We start from the raw sequence: 14534 nt of genomic DNA on the forward strand, positions 1-14534 counted from the left end.
AATAAAATAAACCCAAGAGGCACGAGGATGAAGCTTCCTCGCTCCTCAGCCACTTAGAGATATCCCTGGCTCCAAAGCCAGGCGCTCGGGCTGGAGTCAGCCAGTGATCACAGCTGCATTTTACATAAGGAAAGCAGGGGTGAGATGGAGGCTTAAAATGGAAGAGTGCTGGGAAAAAAGGGGGTCCTGAGGCCCCCTGGATGTTGCTGAGAGACAAAACTCATGCTGCTCTGAACACCAGGTGGAACAATCTCAGCATTTCTAGAGGTGACATCCCTTGCAGGCAGGTTTCTCCTCTGCTGCTTTCCAAAGGGCATGGGATGTGTGTCAGGGAGCAGAGGGATGGCTGCTGGGAACCCAGCGAAGAGACTCAAAGCCCGACCCAAAGTGTCTTGTTTCATCTCCCCCAAGCGCCCCACAGCTATTAATTCTGCTCAAGCATTTCAAACCTCCCCCATCCCAGACAAATTAACCCAGATCACAGGGGAGGGAGGCCTTTATAGGTCAAAATAAAACGTTTTTTCTTAAGGCAGGTGGCTGTGGCAGCTGCGAGCTGAGCGCGCTCCAGCACCCTGCGAGCGACACACGAAGGTTTCAGGGAACTGGGGAACTCAGCCTCAGCAGGGCTGGGAGCTGAACAGGGACCCAGGGCTGGAGTGGCCCCCTTCTTTCCTGCAGGTATTTTCTGTCTGCATGGTCATCATTAGCAGAGTGTAATTAGTGTCTCCACAGACTGCAGGGCACTGCTGAGGGCAGGCAGCATCTGCCCCAGCACCAGGTCCTGACACAGGCAGCAATATAAACAGTAATTAGGGGTTGAGTAAACAAGAAAACCTGTGCTTGGCTCGGTGGAGACATGGCAGAAGGCTGCAGGAGTGTGCAGAGCTGGGCTGGCCCTGGGGGTGGGGAGAACAACACCAACCCTCCCAGCACAGACCAGCATCCAGACCAATGTTCCTCTCACACCCTGTGATGTGCAGGCATCTGCTACCCTCCCTCCCAGAATCACAGAATTGTTTTGGTTGGAAAAGACCTTCGAGATCAAGCCCAACTATTCTTTAACTCTACCCAGTCTAGTGCTAAACCACGTCCCTCAGCACCACATCTCTGCTTCCTTTAAACACCTCCAGGGATGGGGATTCAACCAGCTCTCTGGGGAGCCTGTTCCAGTCTCTGATGACTCTTTCAGTGAAAAAGTTTCCTCTAATATCCCATTTAAACCTCCCATGGCACAACTTGAGGTCATTTCCACTTGTCCTATTACTTATTACTAGGGAGAAGAGACTGACCCCACCTCACTCCTTTCGGGGAGCTGCAGAGAGTGAGAAGGTCTCCCCTCAGCCTCCTTTCCTCCAGGCTAAACAACTCCAGTTCCCTCAGCCACTCCTCATGAGTGTTTGGCAGTCTGTCCTTCAGCCTTCCAGCAGTCCCATTCCCAAGCTGCTCCCCAAGTGTGGATGTTGAGGACATGCCCAAAGCCAGGTGGGACGGGCTGGGATACCCATGGCAGGACAAATGGCTTGTGAGCAAGCAATGGTGAACACAGCCCTGCTTCACACACGGCACAACCCTCCAGCTCACAGCAGTGTGACCAACCCACACCAGACTCTACCCCAACCCAAACCAGCTCAGTGGGAAACGACACAAGTGCACCTCTGATTCTCTTCTCCCCAGCTCAGGACTGAGGCTCGGGGTCTGTTTATGCAGCATAACAAGTAACTGCCCAACTGGCACCTGTGCTTGGATCCTCTCACAAGGGTAAGCCAAGACAAACCACTTTGTGTAGGCTTGGAGCAGATGCAAAGAGAGTGAGCACAGGACTACCATGCTGGAGGAACCTGTTAGGCTATAAATATATCTGGTTGTTTAAAGGCAGAGATGTCCCCTCAAATTTCCTCCGTCTTCATCTTCATATCTAGTCACATCGGAAGATACCAGTGTGAGGGAATCAAGTGTCAAGACCAGGCTGCTTCTTCCCTTCTCTCTGGCTTTTATTTAAAGGGAAAAAAAATAAAAGAGGGAGGAAAAAAGGGAAAAAAAAAAAAGAAAGAAGGAAAACAAAACAAAAGAAAAGAGAACAAAAACTAAATGGAAACTGCAGGACTTCCCATCCGAGGTGCAGGAAAGGAGGAGCATGCAGCGAATCACGAGATATACAAACCACAGAACGTTAATACAGGAGAGAACACAGTATTCCAACCTGGGCTTCAGCACGGATAGTTTCAAAGAGAAGTTTTTCCTGGGATTGCATGGAAATCAAACACACACAGGAGTGAGGAGAGAGGAGGCTTCCCCGAGACCCCCCGCGAGGTCCACCAGAGCTCGGGCAGGGCTGGGAAGCGGTGGCTGAGTGCCGAGTGGGAAGGAGAGAGTGGAAGATCTCCGTGCCGGCAACACCCGGTGAGAAGAGCCATCCCGTCAGTGTGTGGACAAACCTGGCAAAAACCTGCTCCTTGTAGCTAAGGTAAGGACAGAGCTGGAGTTAACGGTGGGGCTGTGTCCACAAAGCCTGCCAGAGGTGGCCTGTAGGAGGGTGGTTGGCAGAGTTAGCTGTGAGGAGGTCAAGCACCTTTCCCTACAGCCACAAGCACTCACAGAAGGCACTCTGTGGGATGGAGGGGTCCCTTCCTCTGGCACTGACAGCAGGAGATGACCCAAGAGTTACTAACATGCGAGGGGAATGAGCTGCAGCAGCTATCTGGAAAATCAAAAGAGGAGGGAAGATAATTTGCTGGCTGCAGTTGTAAATATAACAGAGCCAAGCAGCTTCTAAATTGAACCCTGGGCTCGTGCTGCCATGACCCGTGGAGGGGATGGGCAGCTCGTGCTGAACAGTAGCCAGAGGAAAGGGGGAACCCATCACAGCTGAATCCAAGTGGTTTCACAATACCTGGTGGGAATCCAGAGGAGCCTTGATATAGGAACAGTATTTCATATTCCTATGCACAAATTAAAGCCACATTTTCAACCCTCTTCAAAATCTGCACAGGTAACTGAGAGTATCAGCATCCCGCACAAACTAAGCCCAGAGAGAGGGATGGGAGAAAGAGCCACAGCTTCCAGGAACAAGCAGGCTCAGAAAGAGGAAAGAAAGGGGATAAGGGAAGAGTCACTCCTGCACAGAAACCAGAGAGCTGCAGAGGCTGCTGAACTGCCCTCCTTTACCTTGTTACGTCAGGAGCAGTGGTGGGGCGAACGTGCTTCATGATGGTCTGGATCCAGTTGCGGCGAATGCCAGATGTCATGGCAGAGAGGGTGAACTCCCCTTCCTTTGTCTAGGGAGAGAGAAGAAGCAGCTCAGAGCAGCTGACTGGACCCACCAGCACCTTCCCACAAGCCCCAATACCACGCTGCACCCAACCCTGAGCACCCAGTGCTGGGACACTGCTTGATGGCCATGCACAGGTCAGACCCAGCCCCTCCATCCCCCAGCACACTCACAGTGGCAGTTGGTGTTTCTCAGCAATCTGGTTCATGTTTTCTGTAGCTGAGACAAAACCTGCCCTTTCCCTCTCTGTGTTTTGTGAATCACAAAACCAGCTCTCAGACCCAAACACAGAGCTCTATGGGACATGGTGGGCACTGCTGGGTGCCCTTTCTTAGGGGTTTAGGGAGATATTTCCCTTGCAAGGATGAGCATCCCCTAGCAGTGGCACAGCAAGAGAGAGCAATGCTGGGTGCCCCCTCTTAGGTGTTTGGGGTGATGTTTCCCTTGCAAGGATGAGCATCCCCTAGCAGTGGCACAGCAAGAAAGAGCAATGCTGGGTGCCCTCTCTTAGGTGTTTGGGGTGATGTTTCCCTTGCAAGGATGAGCATTCCCTAGCAGTGGCACAGCATGAGCAGCCCCAGCAGCTGCCATGCAGCCAGACTCTTCCTCCCCAACCCATTTGCCTTACGTGGATCTGGAAGCCGTAGTTGCGCTGCACTGGGTACTCAGTGACATCATAGCACGTGGATAAATCGATCTCTCCATCCAGGTCAGCTGCCTGCAGAGGGAAAAGGTGTAAGAAGGTAAAATAAGACAAAATGCTTTGCAATCCTAAAGTGTGATGAGCACAGCAGGTCTGTGAGACCTTGAAGTCTGGGAGACAGCCTGCCTGGGGCTGGTTTGGGAGCACCTGGGCTGCCCTGTGAGCAGAGCAATGGGTGGGACACCGATGGGGCAGGCACTCACCTCCTCTGCCACTGAATCCCGGTAGTATCGCAGGCTCTGGTCGGTCAGCACAAACCAGTGCTTCTTCCACTAAGAGACAACCAAGATGGGGCAGTTACAGCCTTGCTCTTTCCCCATCACTGGAGTTCTTCACCCAGTGGAAGTATCCCCCAGAGAAGCAGCTCACAGCCTTTCCGCTCCCAGCTCTGTTCCTGATCTCATTGAGAGGGCCTCCTGGAGAGACCCCAACAGGCAGCAGTGCAAGGGATACTGTGATGGGTTGCACCACCAGGAACCCAATTTCCCCACTGGAGCTGCAGCAGCACCACATCTGATTGTGACAGTGACAGACCACAAGAGCCACAAGGTGCAGCCAGAACGTTCCATTAGCTCCACTGGCAAGATGATGCTTTTAGTGGCTGCACTTAAAGCCTCAGAGGGACCTTGTTTTTTCAAAAAACAAGCAGCAAACCACTCAGATTTTATCTGCAGTACCTAGAAATTAAGTTGGAGTCTATTCCTGGCCCTCACTCTACACAAATACACCTTCTGCAGGCTCCCAGCCAGGCACAGGCTTACCCAGGGCAGCTTTCAGTTAACAAAACACTTGCTCCAGCAGGTCATTCTCTACAGACCTGCCTGCAGCCCCAGGATACCCTCAGTGCAGCCTGGGCTATGGTGCTCAACAGCTGTGGGCAAGCTGTCCCCAGTTTTCCTTGACAGGCTGAGCAGAATGCAAGGAAATCCAGGGAAGGAGTGGTTTGCAAACAGCCAGGGCAGCAGTGCCCATCTTGAAGGCTCCAATACAGCAGCACATCCTGCATCCCCCTGGGAATGGACAGGAGGAAAGTGGCAGCAGCTGCTTCCCCCAGTGCCAACTCAGAGGCATTTATTTATTCCTTGGCTGTGCCATTTCCCCAGTGCTCAGGAGACCTCACCTGAGCCTTGCTACTGACACCAAAGAGGCTGCTGGGCTGCATGGGAGATGAAATTAATAAAAGAAAGGGAACACACTGCTAGCCAAGCTGCCCCAGCTCACTAGAAACCCATGACACAACATCCAGCTGTGGGGCTTTGAAACCTCCCCAGGACAGAGCACCAGCAATTCCCAAACACTGCTGGCAGAAGGCTCACACACAGCCACTGCTGCCTGGCTCCAGACTTGCACAAATTCCCTCTCACTGCTCTGCCCTAGCACCTACATCTGGTTTCTCCCAACACTGATCTACCCTGCGAGGACATTTGGGCTTTGTCAGCTCCAAGAGCAGCCCTATGTGCAGCCTGCCCAGGCAGGACACTGCAGTGCCAGCTGCCAGAGACCAGGAGCAACCACAGCACTGAAGACCAAAGCCAAAGGCAGAGCTTCCCCTGGACTCACCTGCCCATCCTCATACTGCTTTGTCAACCAGCCCTTCTTGAAGTTCAGCAGGTCAGGCTGGAAGAAAGGAGAGGGGTGATCAGAGGGGAGGGAAGAAGCATCTTCCAGCAGCAGTGGCTTGATAAAACACATTGCAGCAATAAAGGAGATCAGCAGCAGTTAAATTCATAGAATCATAATTTGGGTTGAAAGGGACCTTTAAAGGTCATCTAGTCCAAACTGGATCATTATATTGTGTGGTGACTCAACCTCCTCCTCCCAAGAGGAACAGAGACCTACTGTATGGTTTATTTAGGCTGTCCCCTTCCCAGCACTTCTCTTGTAATCTCCTACTGCAGCACCAGCGTTGGAGAGGAAGGAGAAGCAAGGACTTAGCAGGAGTGCAGGCAGCTTTGTCCTTTGATTGTGCATTACAAAAGACAAACTATGTGCTGTTGATGAAAGGCTGCAGGGTTCACACCAAGGCTGAGTTCCCAAGGTTGGAAATGGAGGGAATTCCAGTACTGCACCACCCAAATGACACCTGCTCATTCCTCCCAAGTGGGTGCACTGGGATGCTGCAGCTCTGAGAAAAGCAACCAAGACAGCGTGGGATAACTCCCACCAGCCCTTCCTCCCAGCCCTGCCCGTGTGCAGGGAAGGATGTGGTGGAAATGCTTTCACTCCCTCGAGGCTGAGCTCCTCCAGCTGCTCCATGTGCTGCAGAGTGGAGGAGGAAAGGACAACAGTGTGTGAAATGCAGCTGGAAAGTCTGAAACCAGCTAGAGCAAGGGGAGCAATGGAAAACTGGAGGCTTATTTGGTCAAACCTATCCTGTGGGGTGGCATATCCCATATTTGAGTGCTCCCATGGTGGTGGGAACCCAGCCCCACTCCACAACAACACAGGGGAAAAGCAAATGCCACCTATTGCCGAAAGAAGTGGACAGATGCCAGCCTGAGCAGCCCTGGCTGTGATGTGGCTGCAGGCAACAAACTCACTGAGCCCCAGCAGGACCTGCTGACAAGGCAGTGATAAGCCACAAATGAACTACAGAAGAAATGGCATTTGCAATGCCTGCATCCGTCTCTAAGCAGGCTGGGAGAGCTGGGCATCCTTATCTCAGCCCTAATTTACCCTGAGAGAGCAATACCATCACCTCCCTGCTGCTTCTCTGCCAAAGTGCAGGTGCTTACAGGATCTGGGTCCTGTTTAAGCTCTTTGTTATAAAACAGGAGAGTGTCAAGCAAAGGATCAACACTTTGGATCAAAAATAACCAGCTCAGTCATGCACCTTGCAAAGGAAAACAGAAGCAGTGCAAGTGTTAGAGCTGCTCACAGGCTTCCTGCTTATCAACTGAGAAGAAGAACAGGGTAAGTATCTTCTGCAAGAGCAGATGAATCCCTCCTTGGCAGCATTCATTCTACTTCACTGCACTTAGCTGCCTCAGAATTTAAGGAAAAGTGTAGAAGCAGCCCCAGAGGAAAGATGCTGCCAAGCAGCAGATGCATGCTGCTTCAGGCTGGGCTGCAGTGAGACATCACAGAAGCACCTAGAGTGGGAAGGTTTCTCCTGCAGGTGCTGCTCCTCCATGGAAAACACTCTGCTTTCCTCTGAGTGCTTGGGCAGGCAGGGGAGCAGCTTTGCCTGAGGCTGCAAAGCTACTGAAGCATGCAAAGTTTGGGACCAGCTGCCACTGAAGGGTATAGACATCAGAAACCAAAACCAGATGAAGCACTTGGTGGAAGAGATACCCTGACAGAGCAAGCCACAGCTCTGCTGTAACCCACTGAGCCTAACAAGGGATGAACTCTCCCTTGGCTTTTATCCTGATGGATAACCAACTTGATCTGACAGAGCAAACCCAGCGGGCAGGGGAGAGTCTTGCCATCACATACAGATGGACCTAATGCAAGGAAAAGGTTTTCTTCCCAGTGACTGCATGATTTTCTTGCCTTCACTAGATGATGTGCATCATCTGTTTATGTGCACTTCTTGCCCCTTTTCATTAGCACCAAGAATCTGAGAATCACAAATCACTTGTGGCTGTAGAAGTCTACATGAAAAGCTACTTAAAAAACCATAACCACTAATAAGCTACTGCACTGCTCTGAGAAGTCCTTCAACAGAAGCTGTCCATCCAGGAAAAATGCAGCTCCTATTTACAATGGCTGAGTAATCTTTTTGAGATTAGCAAGCGTGTTTACTCTGTTCCTGCAGAAGGGTGGTGAGTGAGAGGAGAGCATTCTGTGTTTGTTTTGTACTGCTTGCCTCCAGGTCTGGGGAGCATTTGAAACATGCAAAGGGAGGAAAGCTCAGCGAGGCAGGTCCAGCCCTTCCTCGCAGCCTTCGTCCTGCTCACACCCACTTGCAACTGCACAACCACCAAGCAAGAGGCACTAGGAGCCCAGGCCACGTGCTGGGTCTCCTCAACGTGCCAAGGGTGAAGCCAAGTCACTGAAACCTGCTCCAGATCTGTCCTACCTGCTGGCTATGGGGAAAGGAGCAGACAGTCCAATTTTCACTGGACCTGCCCAAGAAGGGCCTCTTGTGTGCTCCCCCAAGGCTGGGGGCACGGCCCCAGAGGCTCACCGTCATTGAGGACTCCGTGGACCTTCTGTCCAGCGACTTTGCTCGGCGGTGTGGGGACAGAGGAGATGCAGACACATCCAGGATGGAGCCCACAGCTGCACCTTCGCAGGTGAAGTCCTGTGTAAACAGTGTTAGCCCAGATCAGTGCAGGAACTAGGACAGCCAGTCCCACTCTCATGGCTCTCAGCATAAAAATCTGTGTACTTAGAGGCATCTCAGGCTCACAAGTGCCATGTCATTGGCAATAGAGGTTTTTTGTCTTCTCAGGCATTCATTTGTTCCATATATATTTAAGCCTATCTGGGACTCTCCCAGCTGCCTGTTTCTTTTGTTACTTCACCTCATCCTGATGTGTCCTGCCACATCAGAGCTGAAGTTTCTCTCTTTTTGGAAGCAGGAGAAAAGACAGCCTGGTATTAGCCTGATCAGAACAGATTAGGTATTAGGAATAAATTCTTTATAGTGAGGGTAGTGAGACACTGGAACAGGCTGCCCAGGGAAGTTGTGGATGCTGCCTCCCCGGAAGTGTTCAAGGCCAGACTGGGCCAGGCCTTGAGCTACTTGGTCTAGTGGAAGATGTCCCTGCTCATGGCAGGGGGACTGGAACTAGATGATCTTAGAGGTCCCTTTCAACCCAAACCATTCTATGATTCCACTCTGATCTGCAGCTGGGCCATGGGAGCAGAGCAGCAAGCAGCAGACCAGCGCAGCCTGAACACACACACAGAGCAGTTTGGCTGCTGCATGAGTCTGCCTGCAACTCCAGATCCTCTGCTTCACCCAGGGCCAAAGCCTAGAGCTAAACCCTGTATCCTGGGTTGCTGGATCCCAGCTGCCATCCCCCAGCAGCCCTCAGCTGAGCAGCTTACTCGTTTCCGGGGGAAAACTCTCTTCTCGCTGCGGCCCTGCCGCGTCTCGCTGGACAGGGCAGCGCCGCCCGGGGCGTTGGTCTCCATGTGCTCCGCGTTCTCGATATCCAGTGCCTCAAATTTTTCAATTACTTGGGACCTCCTGGAAAACAGAGAGAACAGGGAAAGCAGAGCCAGATTAAACACCAGAACTGCAACTGTGCCCAGCTCTACAGTCCCACAACCTCCCGGCTGCAGCATCGCTCGCCCCAGTGTCCACACACGCCTGGCTTTGGGCCCTGCTTCTCTGCGAGCTCATTTTACCTGGGGCCAAACCTTCATACAACTCAGCTCCACAAATAGCCTCTTCTCAAACAGCCAGAAAACCCTTGCAAAACCAGCAATCATTTTTGACTTGTGAATTTTCCAGCCCTTGGAGAAGCAGGGATTATTGAGCAGCCCTGGCTCAAGCTTTGACTTTACTCTCTGGTGCTGCAGCTATTGATGGTCCCCTCAGGCCACAGAGCAGAGACACATCAGAGCAAGCTGGGGCACAGAGGTGGCTTTGGATCACCCTGTGGGCTCACTGCAATCAATACCCTGCAAAAATTCAGCCCCACACAGGTAACATCCACAGGATTGCACCAAGTGGCCACAGCTGACTTGAGACAAAGGGTCTGGCTTGCAGAGTGCATCAGCTGAAAAGGCTTGAGGAGATGAGGAGCACCCTGTGCAGGCACAGCAGGACATCCTCTGCAAAGCCCTGGGATTCTACTCTGCTCCAAAACTGGTCTGCAAATCCAGTGTGGACAGCAGGGCTCTCAGACACTGCCTCCAATGGCCCATCACACCATGGCACACACATCTCTGAGGGCAGAGGAGAAATGCAGATGGAGCAGGAGCCAGCCCCAGAACAAACCCAGGTGGGATGCTCCTGAGAATGAACAAACACCTTTGCAGGGGGAATTAAAAGTGCCATTTCATCATGAAAAGCTGCTCACTGACCCACAGGAGGGGAAATAGGAACCTGCTGGTGTCTAAGTTTGCATGCCCAGGGCCTCTGGGCAAGCATCATCCTCAGGTCTTTAATCACAACCTGGGAATGCTGTAGTGACCCATACCCACCACACACACATACACACACACCAGCTGAGCTGCAAGCTGTGAGGTTTAAAGCTCCATTTTGAAGCTCCCCAAGGAGATCAGTTCAGGAAGGTTTTCTACACAAGATTTGGACCCATGCATGTCACAGCTGAACTCAGGGCTGCTGCTTGCTTTGTGTGAACCTCTAATGTGCATGGCAATCACAACGGCAACCACGGGAGTGGAAATAGTTATGCAGAAAAACATCTTTAACACTTCCCACAGAAAAGAACAGCAGGTTAAGAACTCAAAACCCATGAGATGTTGAGTTTTCAACCAAAGTTTGCACCAAATTCCATAAGTGTGACCAAAAGTCTGAGGACATCACATCCTCCCCCAGCAGGCTGGGGGCCCCACCGCTGCTGCTCAGAGCCAGGCTGCCAGGACTGGGTGCTGAAGTCCACAGCCAAAGAGGAAGGGACAAAAATCACTGGGGAAGACTTGACTTTGCAAATTCAAGTGTCTCTGATGTTTTTGTGGGGCATCTGCTCAGCCCATGCTGCTTCCCAGTTTGCAGACTGGGAAGAGATTCGCCCAGAGCTCCCAGTCCCCCTGGGATGTTCTGCTCGTGAGAGGTCTGTTCAGCGGTGTGGAGCATAAATCCACTCCTCCAACAGACATGGAACTGGTTTGGAAGTCACCATTTAGGGGTTTTTTTTTAACCCTTTTTACACTGGCCCAAGCCTTCTCTGAGTGGCAGTTTAGGAAGAAGATGCCCACAAATTAACATCATCTGTGCCCTGCTAGGTGAAGGCCTGAAGAAAAACCAATCAGGAAAGGGGGGAAAAAAAAAACCAAACTTAAACCAACCGAAAAAACCCCCAAACCCCACCAACCCAACAACCCACTGAAAAACCAAAACAACAACCACAACCAAGGAAAAAAAACAAAGCCACCTAAACCCATGGAACAAAAAAAATCAAAAGCAGGTTGATTTCTCATGAAAGGGGCTGCACCACCAGGTTGTTCTACGGCTTGAGATTGAGATGAGATGGTAGCGAAGCAGGCGGAGTAAAGGCGGACACGTCACACAGCAACACAGCAGGAGAAGGTGGAGAGCAACAAGACCTGGAAGAAAACAAGGCTGGAAAATGAATGAACAGAAGAGGAAATTATATATCTACATACAAAACAAAGGAAAAAAAAAAAAAATCAATAAAAAAAGAAAATCAAAGTCATTGCAGTTTTGTCATTGGGAAAGGGAGGAGAGAACCAAATCACTGCAACCCAATCACAGCCCCGAGGGTTAAGATCATTTGGATGACAGGAAAAACCAAAAATCACTTTATTTTTTTTCCCCATTAGCTCAACATTTCAGAGAGGTTACTGCTAGAGATCCTGGGGGGCCAGGGAAGGGAAGGGCTCTCATCTCCCCACTGTGCCAAGCAAGAGAGCTGCTCCCCGTCAGCAGCGGCAGCGTGGTGGCAAAAGAAGGCTGTGGGCAGGTATGGAGAAGCGTTTGAAAAGCCGTGGTGCAATTTAGTGCTTTCCCAACTACCAAGCTGGTCCCAAGGAGCTCCTGGGCCATGCAGGCTGTTAATCTTTTCCAGGCCACTAAACCCGAGCTGCAGATCCAGGCTGTTAGGTGGAGGGGCGGGTGCAGCGGGAAGGAAAGCTATAAAGGCCAGCACGAGCTATCGTTAAAGTGATTTCCTTTGATTGGAAGAAAGGGCTTGTTGGCTTTATTGGATCCATTCATTATTCAGCAGCAAGAAAGACAGTCAGTGTCAGGAAAAAGGAAGAGGAATTTCCCCCAAAGGTTCACAAAAACGAAGAGGATAGTTTTACAAGAAAAAAATAAACCTCCTGCAGCTGGGAGAGCAGATGCTCCTCTCCACAGGTAGAAGCAGCATTCAGAGCAGAGCCTTGTATCTCAAAAAGCTCCAGAGAAGGAATTCAAGAAAGAAAAGGCAGCTTTGCTACTCACTGAGGCTAGAGACATGCCTCAGTCCCCTGACCATGCTCCTGCAGCAGACACCACAGTGGACTTAGGCCAGCGTGAGCAGAATGTGGGGGTCAACCAGGAAAGCCATGGTTTTAGAGGCTGCATCCCTGGAATTGTCCAAGAAAAGTCAAGTTTGCCAAGCAGAGATCCCACTGCTGCCCCAGGGATCTGCAGGAGATGGGTGAGCATGCAGCAGGACACTTGGAGGTAGGGGGTCTGGGTCTTCGCACCCCAAGGACTCCCCACCCGACGGTGGTCTCCTTCCCAAAGCTGCTGGCACTCTCCTGTGATATGCCAAGATTTATGCCTGCATCTGCAGTGCCCTGCTGGGATATGAGGCTGGAGGACATCCCTGCAGCCCTCTTCAGCTGTGATTTTCTGTGCAAAACAGGCTCTGAGATTCATCCGTGGGGTTTCCAAAGAGCTTTCTCTCCATAGGGACAGGTGTGAGACAGAAGATGAGAGACATGGCTTGATCTCCCTGGACACAGACTCTGTCCCCAGGGCTGGTTGGGCACAGGTGGTGGCAGCCCTGTGCTGCCAGGTGCCAGCAGAGGGAACTCGTACTCTGCTGGCTCATGGAGCTTGTCTCCTGCTTCCTGCTTCACCTTCCCAAGCGGCTGGGAGCGCAGACGGCTGTCTGCATGGGCGTGGAGTCAGCATCAGGTACAAACGGACAGCCCAGGAAATTTCCAGCAGTCTTGGACTTAAATCACATCAGATCTCTTACAACAAGGAAACAGGACAAGAAGCCTTGGGAAATGGCTTTATCTGGAGCGAAGCCTACAGGTGTGTCACTCAGGATGCAGCACTTGGTACCTAAAATAGCTTTTCCATCCATAGCTCTGCCACTGGCACCCATTCGTGGGGGTAAACGTAAAAAGGAAGGGACAAAGACACCAACAGAGTTTGTTTGGCTGTACTGTGAGATGCAGGGCAGATCTGAGCAATGCCCAGCTGGGGTTGGCATGTGGGCAAGGGAGTTCAGGCAAGCGTTCCTGGATGTGCTGGTGGGTCACTGGGAAGGATTACTCGAAAGGGTGTTAAACCCAGGGTAGGAAAGCTGACCCCACAGCATGGAAGAGAGTTCTCGTGTTTGCTCAACCTCAAACAGCACAGCCTGAGCTTGGAGGGGAAAAGTGAGAGGGGTATGTGGACTAAGTAAACTCAAAATTTAAAAAGCAGCCAAGCCAAGCTGAGGAGGGTGCTGGTGAATGTTAATTCTCTGGTGTGACGCAGGACTGCCTCTCCATGCCGTGCTGAGTCCACCCAAGCTGCGGGACACAGCCTCCCCACCCACACGGGCCAATTCCCAGCTTACTGGAGGAAAAAGCGAAGGAGCTCATGCCTTTGAGCTGTCCCTGCTCACAGCACTCTTCTCCAGAACCACGGGCTGTGATCCCCAGCCAAATCCTCCAGCACACACAGACTCCTTGCCCTGCTGTCTGCCATCGCCCTCCTCCCAGATTCTGGACTGGGCTCAGCCCCATAGGGAACATCCTCGTGCCTGGTGCAGCGCCTGCTCCTCTCCCTGCACCCATCCTGCTCTGATAAAGGTCCTGAGCTGAATTTTTGCCAATACTGATAAAGCAAAAAAACCCCAAACCCAACCTGTTAACAGCCCCAGGAGCCCAGCTGGGCTGGGAAAAGACTTTCCCTGGGAAAAGACAATTGTCAGTAAGCAGTGAGTGGGGCTGACATTAATAAAGGCTGGTCTCTGACAGCAGAGTTCTCTCCTGAGCCCTGTTATCAGCCTGTAAATGTGCTCCTCCCTGTCCTCAGCTGGCACATCCCAGCTTGGTGCTGGATCCCAGTGCTGCACAATACCCTTAGGGCTGGAGGCAAGGGGAAACTGGAGGAATGTGCTGTCCTCTCCTGCTGGGGACAGGTGCTGGCCAAGGCATCCTGTGCAAGTAAACCCAGCAGGGGTACGATCTCAGCCGCACCTCAGCCAACACCAGTCCAGCCTGAACAGCAGCTGATGCCTTTCCTCAGCCCCATTCCCAGCCAGGGTGGCCAAGGGACCCCTGTGACATCCTGCTCCTCCATACTGGGGAAGATCTAATTGCCAAAGCAGAGGAAGCCAAACCCATGCTCTCCTCCTGTGTTCCCAGCCCAGCACTCAGGGCGCAGGCTGCCGGGGCTGGGCTGGGTTTGGGATCCTCCTGCCGACCGGCAGCGCCGGCACAAAGTGTGCACCACGCTTCCCAGACCCACTCCCAGCTCTCGGAAGCCAGACTGGAAAACAGTCCTCTAGGGGCTGGGAAGAAATGGAGAAGTGCCTGATGAAACTCTGCGAGAGAGAACATGCCCGCAGGAAAACCAGGGCAAGAAAATCAGACTGGCAGGCGGCCCTCTCGCCCGGGGCCCGGCTCCCAGTGCGCTCTGCTGCCCTCACCGCACACTGCATCTCTCTCAGGCTGAGCTGAGCCCATCCCTCGCCTCGCCCGGGGAGCACCCGGCACAGGCCGGTGCGTGTGCCGCCGCCCTCCCTG

The 14534-nt window shown here is 52.2% G+C and overlaps 1 protein-coding gene across 8 annotated transcripts in view; it reads right to left on the reverse strand.

The window, feature by feature from the left end:
- MPRIP (myosin phosphatase Rho interacting protein) overlaps positions 1–14534 on the reverse strand; it is an 82560-nt gene that overhangs the window by 22458 nt on the left and 45568 nt on the right. For all 8 annotated transcript variants that reach the window (XM_068146586.1, XM_068146582.1, XM_068146584.1 and 5 more), the window contains 6 exons: positions 8973–9114; positions 8104–8220; positions 5532–5588; positions 4175–4243; positions 3897–3986; positions 3166–3275 (listed from right to left, as the gene is read on the reverse strand). In XM_068146586.1, the coding sequence (XP_068002687.1) occupies positions 3166–3275; positions 3897–3986; positions 4175–4243; positions 5532–5588; positions 8104–8220; positions 8973–9114 (585 nt within the window). The remainder of the gene's footprint in view (positions 1–3165; positions 3276–3896; positions 3987–4174; positions 4244–5531; positions 5589–8103; positions 8221–8972; positions 9115–14534) is intronic.

This window comes from Melanerpes formicivorus, unplaced genomic scaffold (genome assembly GCF_026170545.1).
Source record: "Melanerpes formicivorus ecotype bairdi unplaced genomic scaffold, bMelFor1.0.p_v2 SCAF_14, whole genome shotgun sequence".
In the NCBI taxonomy this organism is placed as follows: domain Eukaryota; kingdom Metazoa; phylum Chordata; class Aves; order Piciformes; family Picidae; genus Melanerpes; species Melanerpes formicivorus.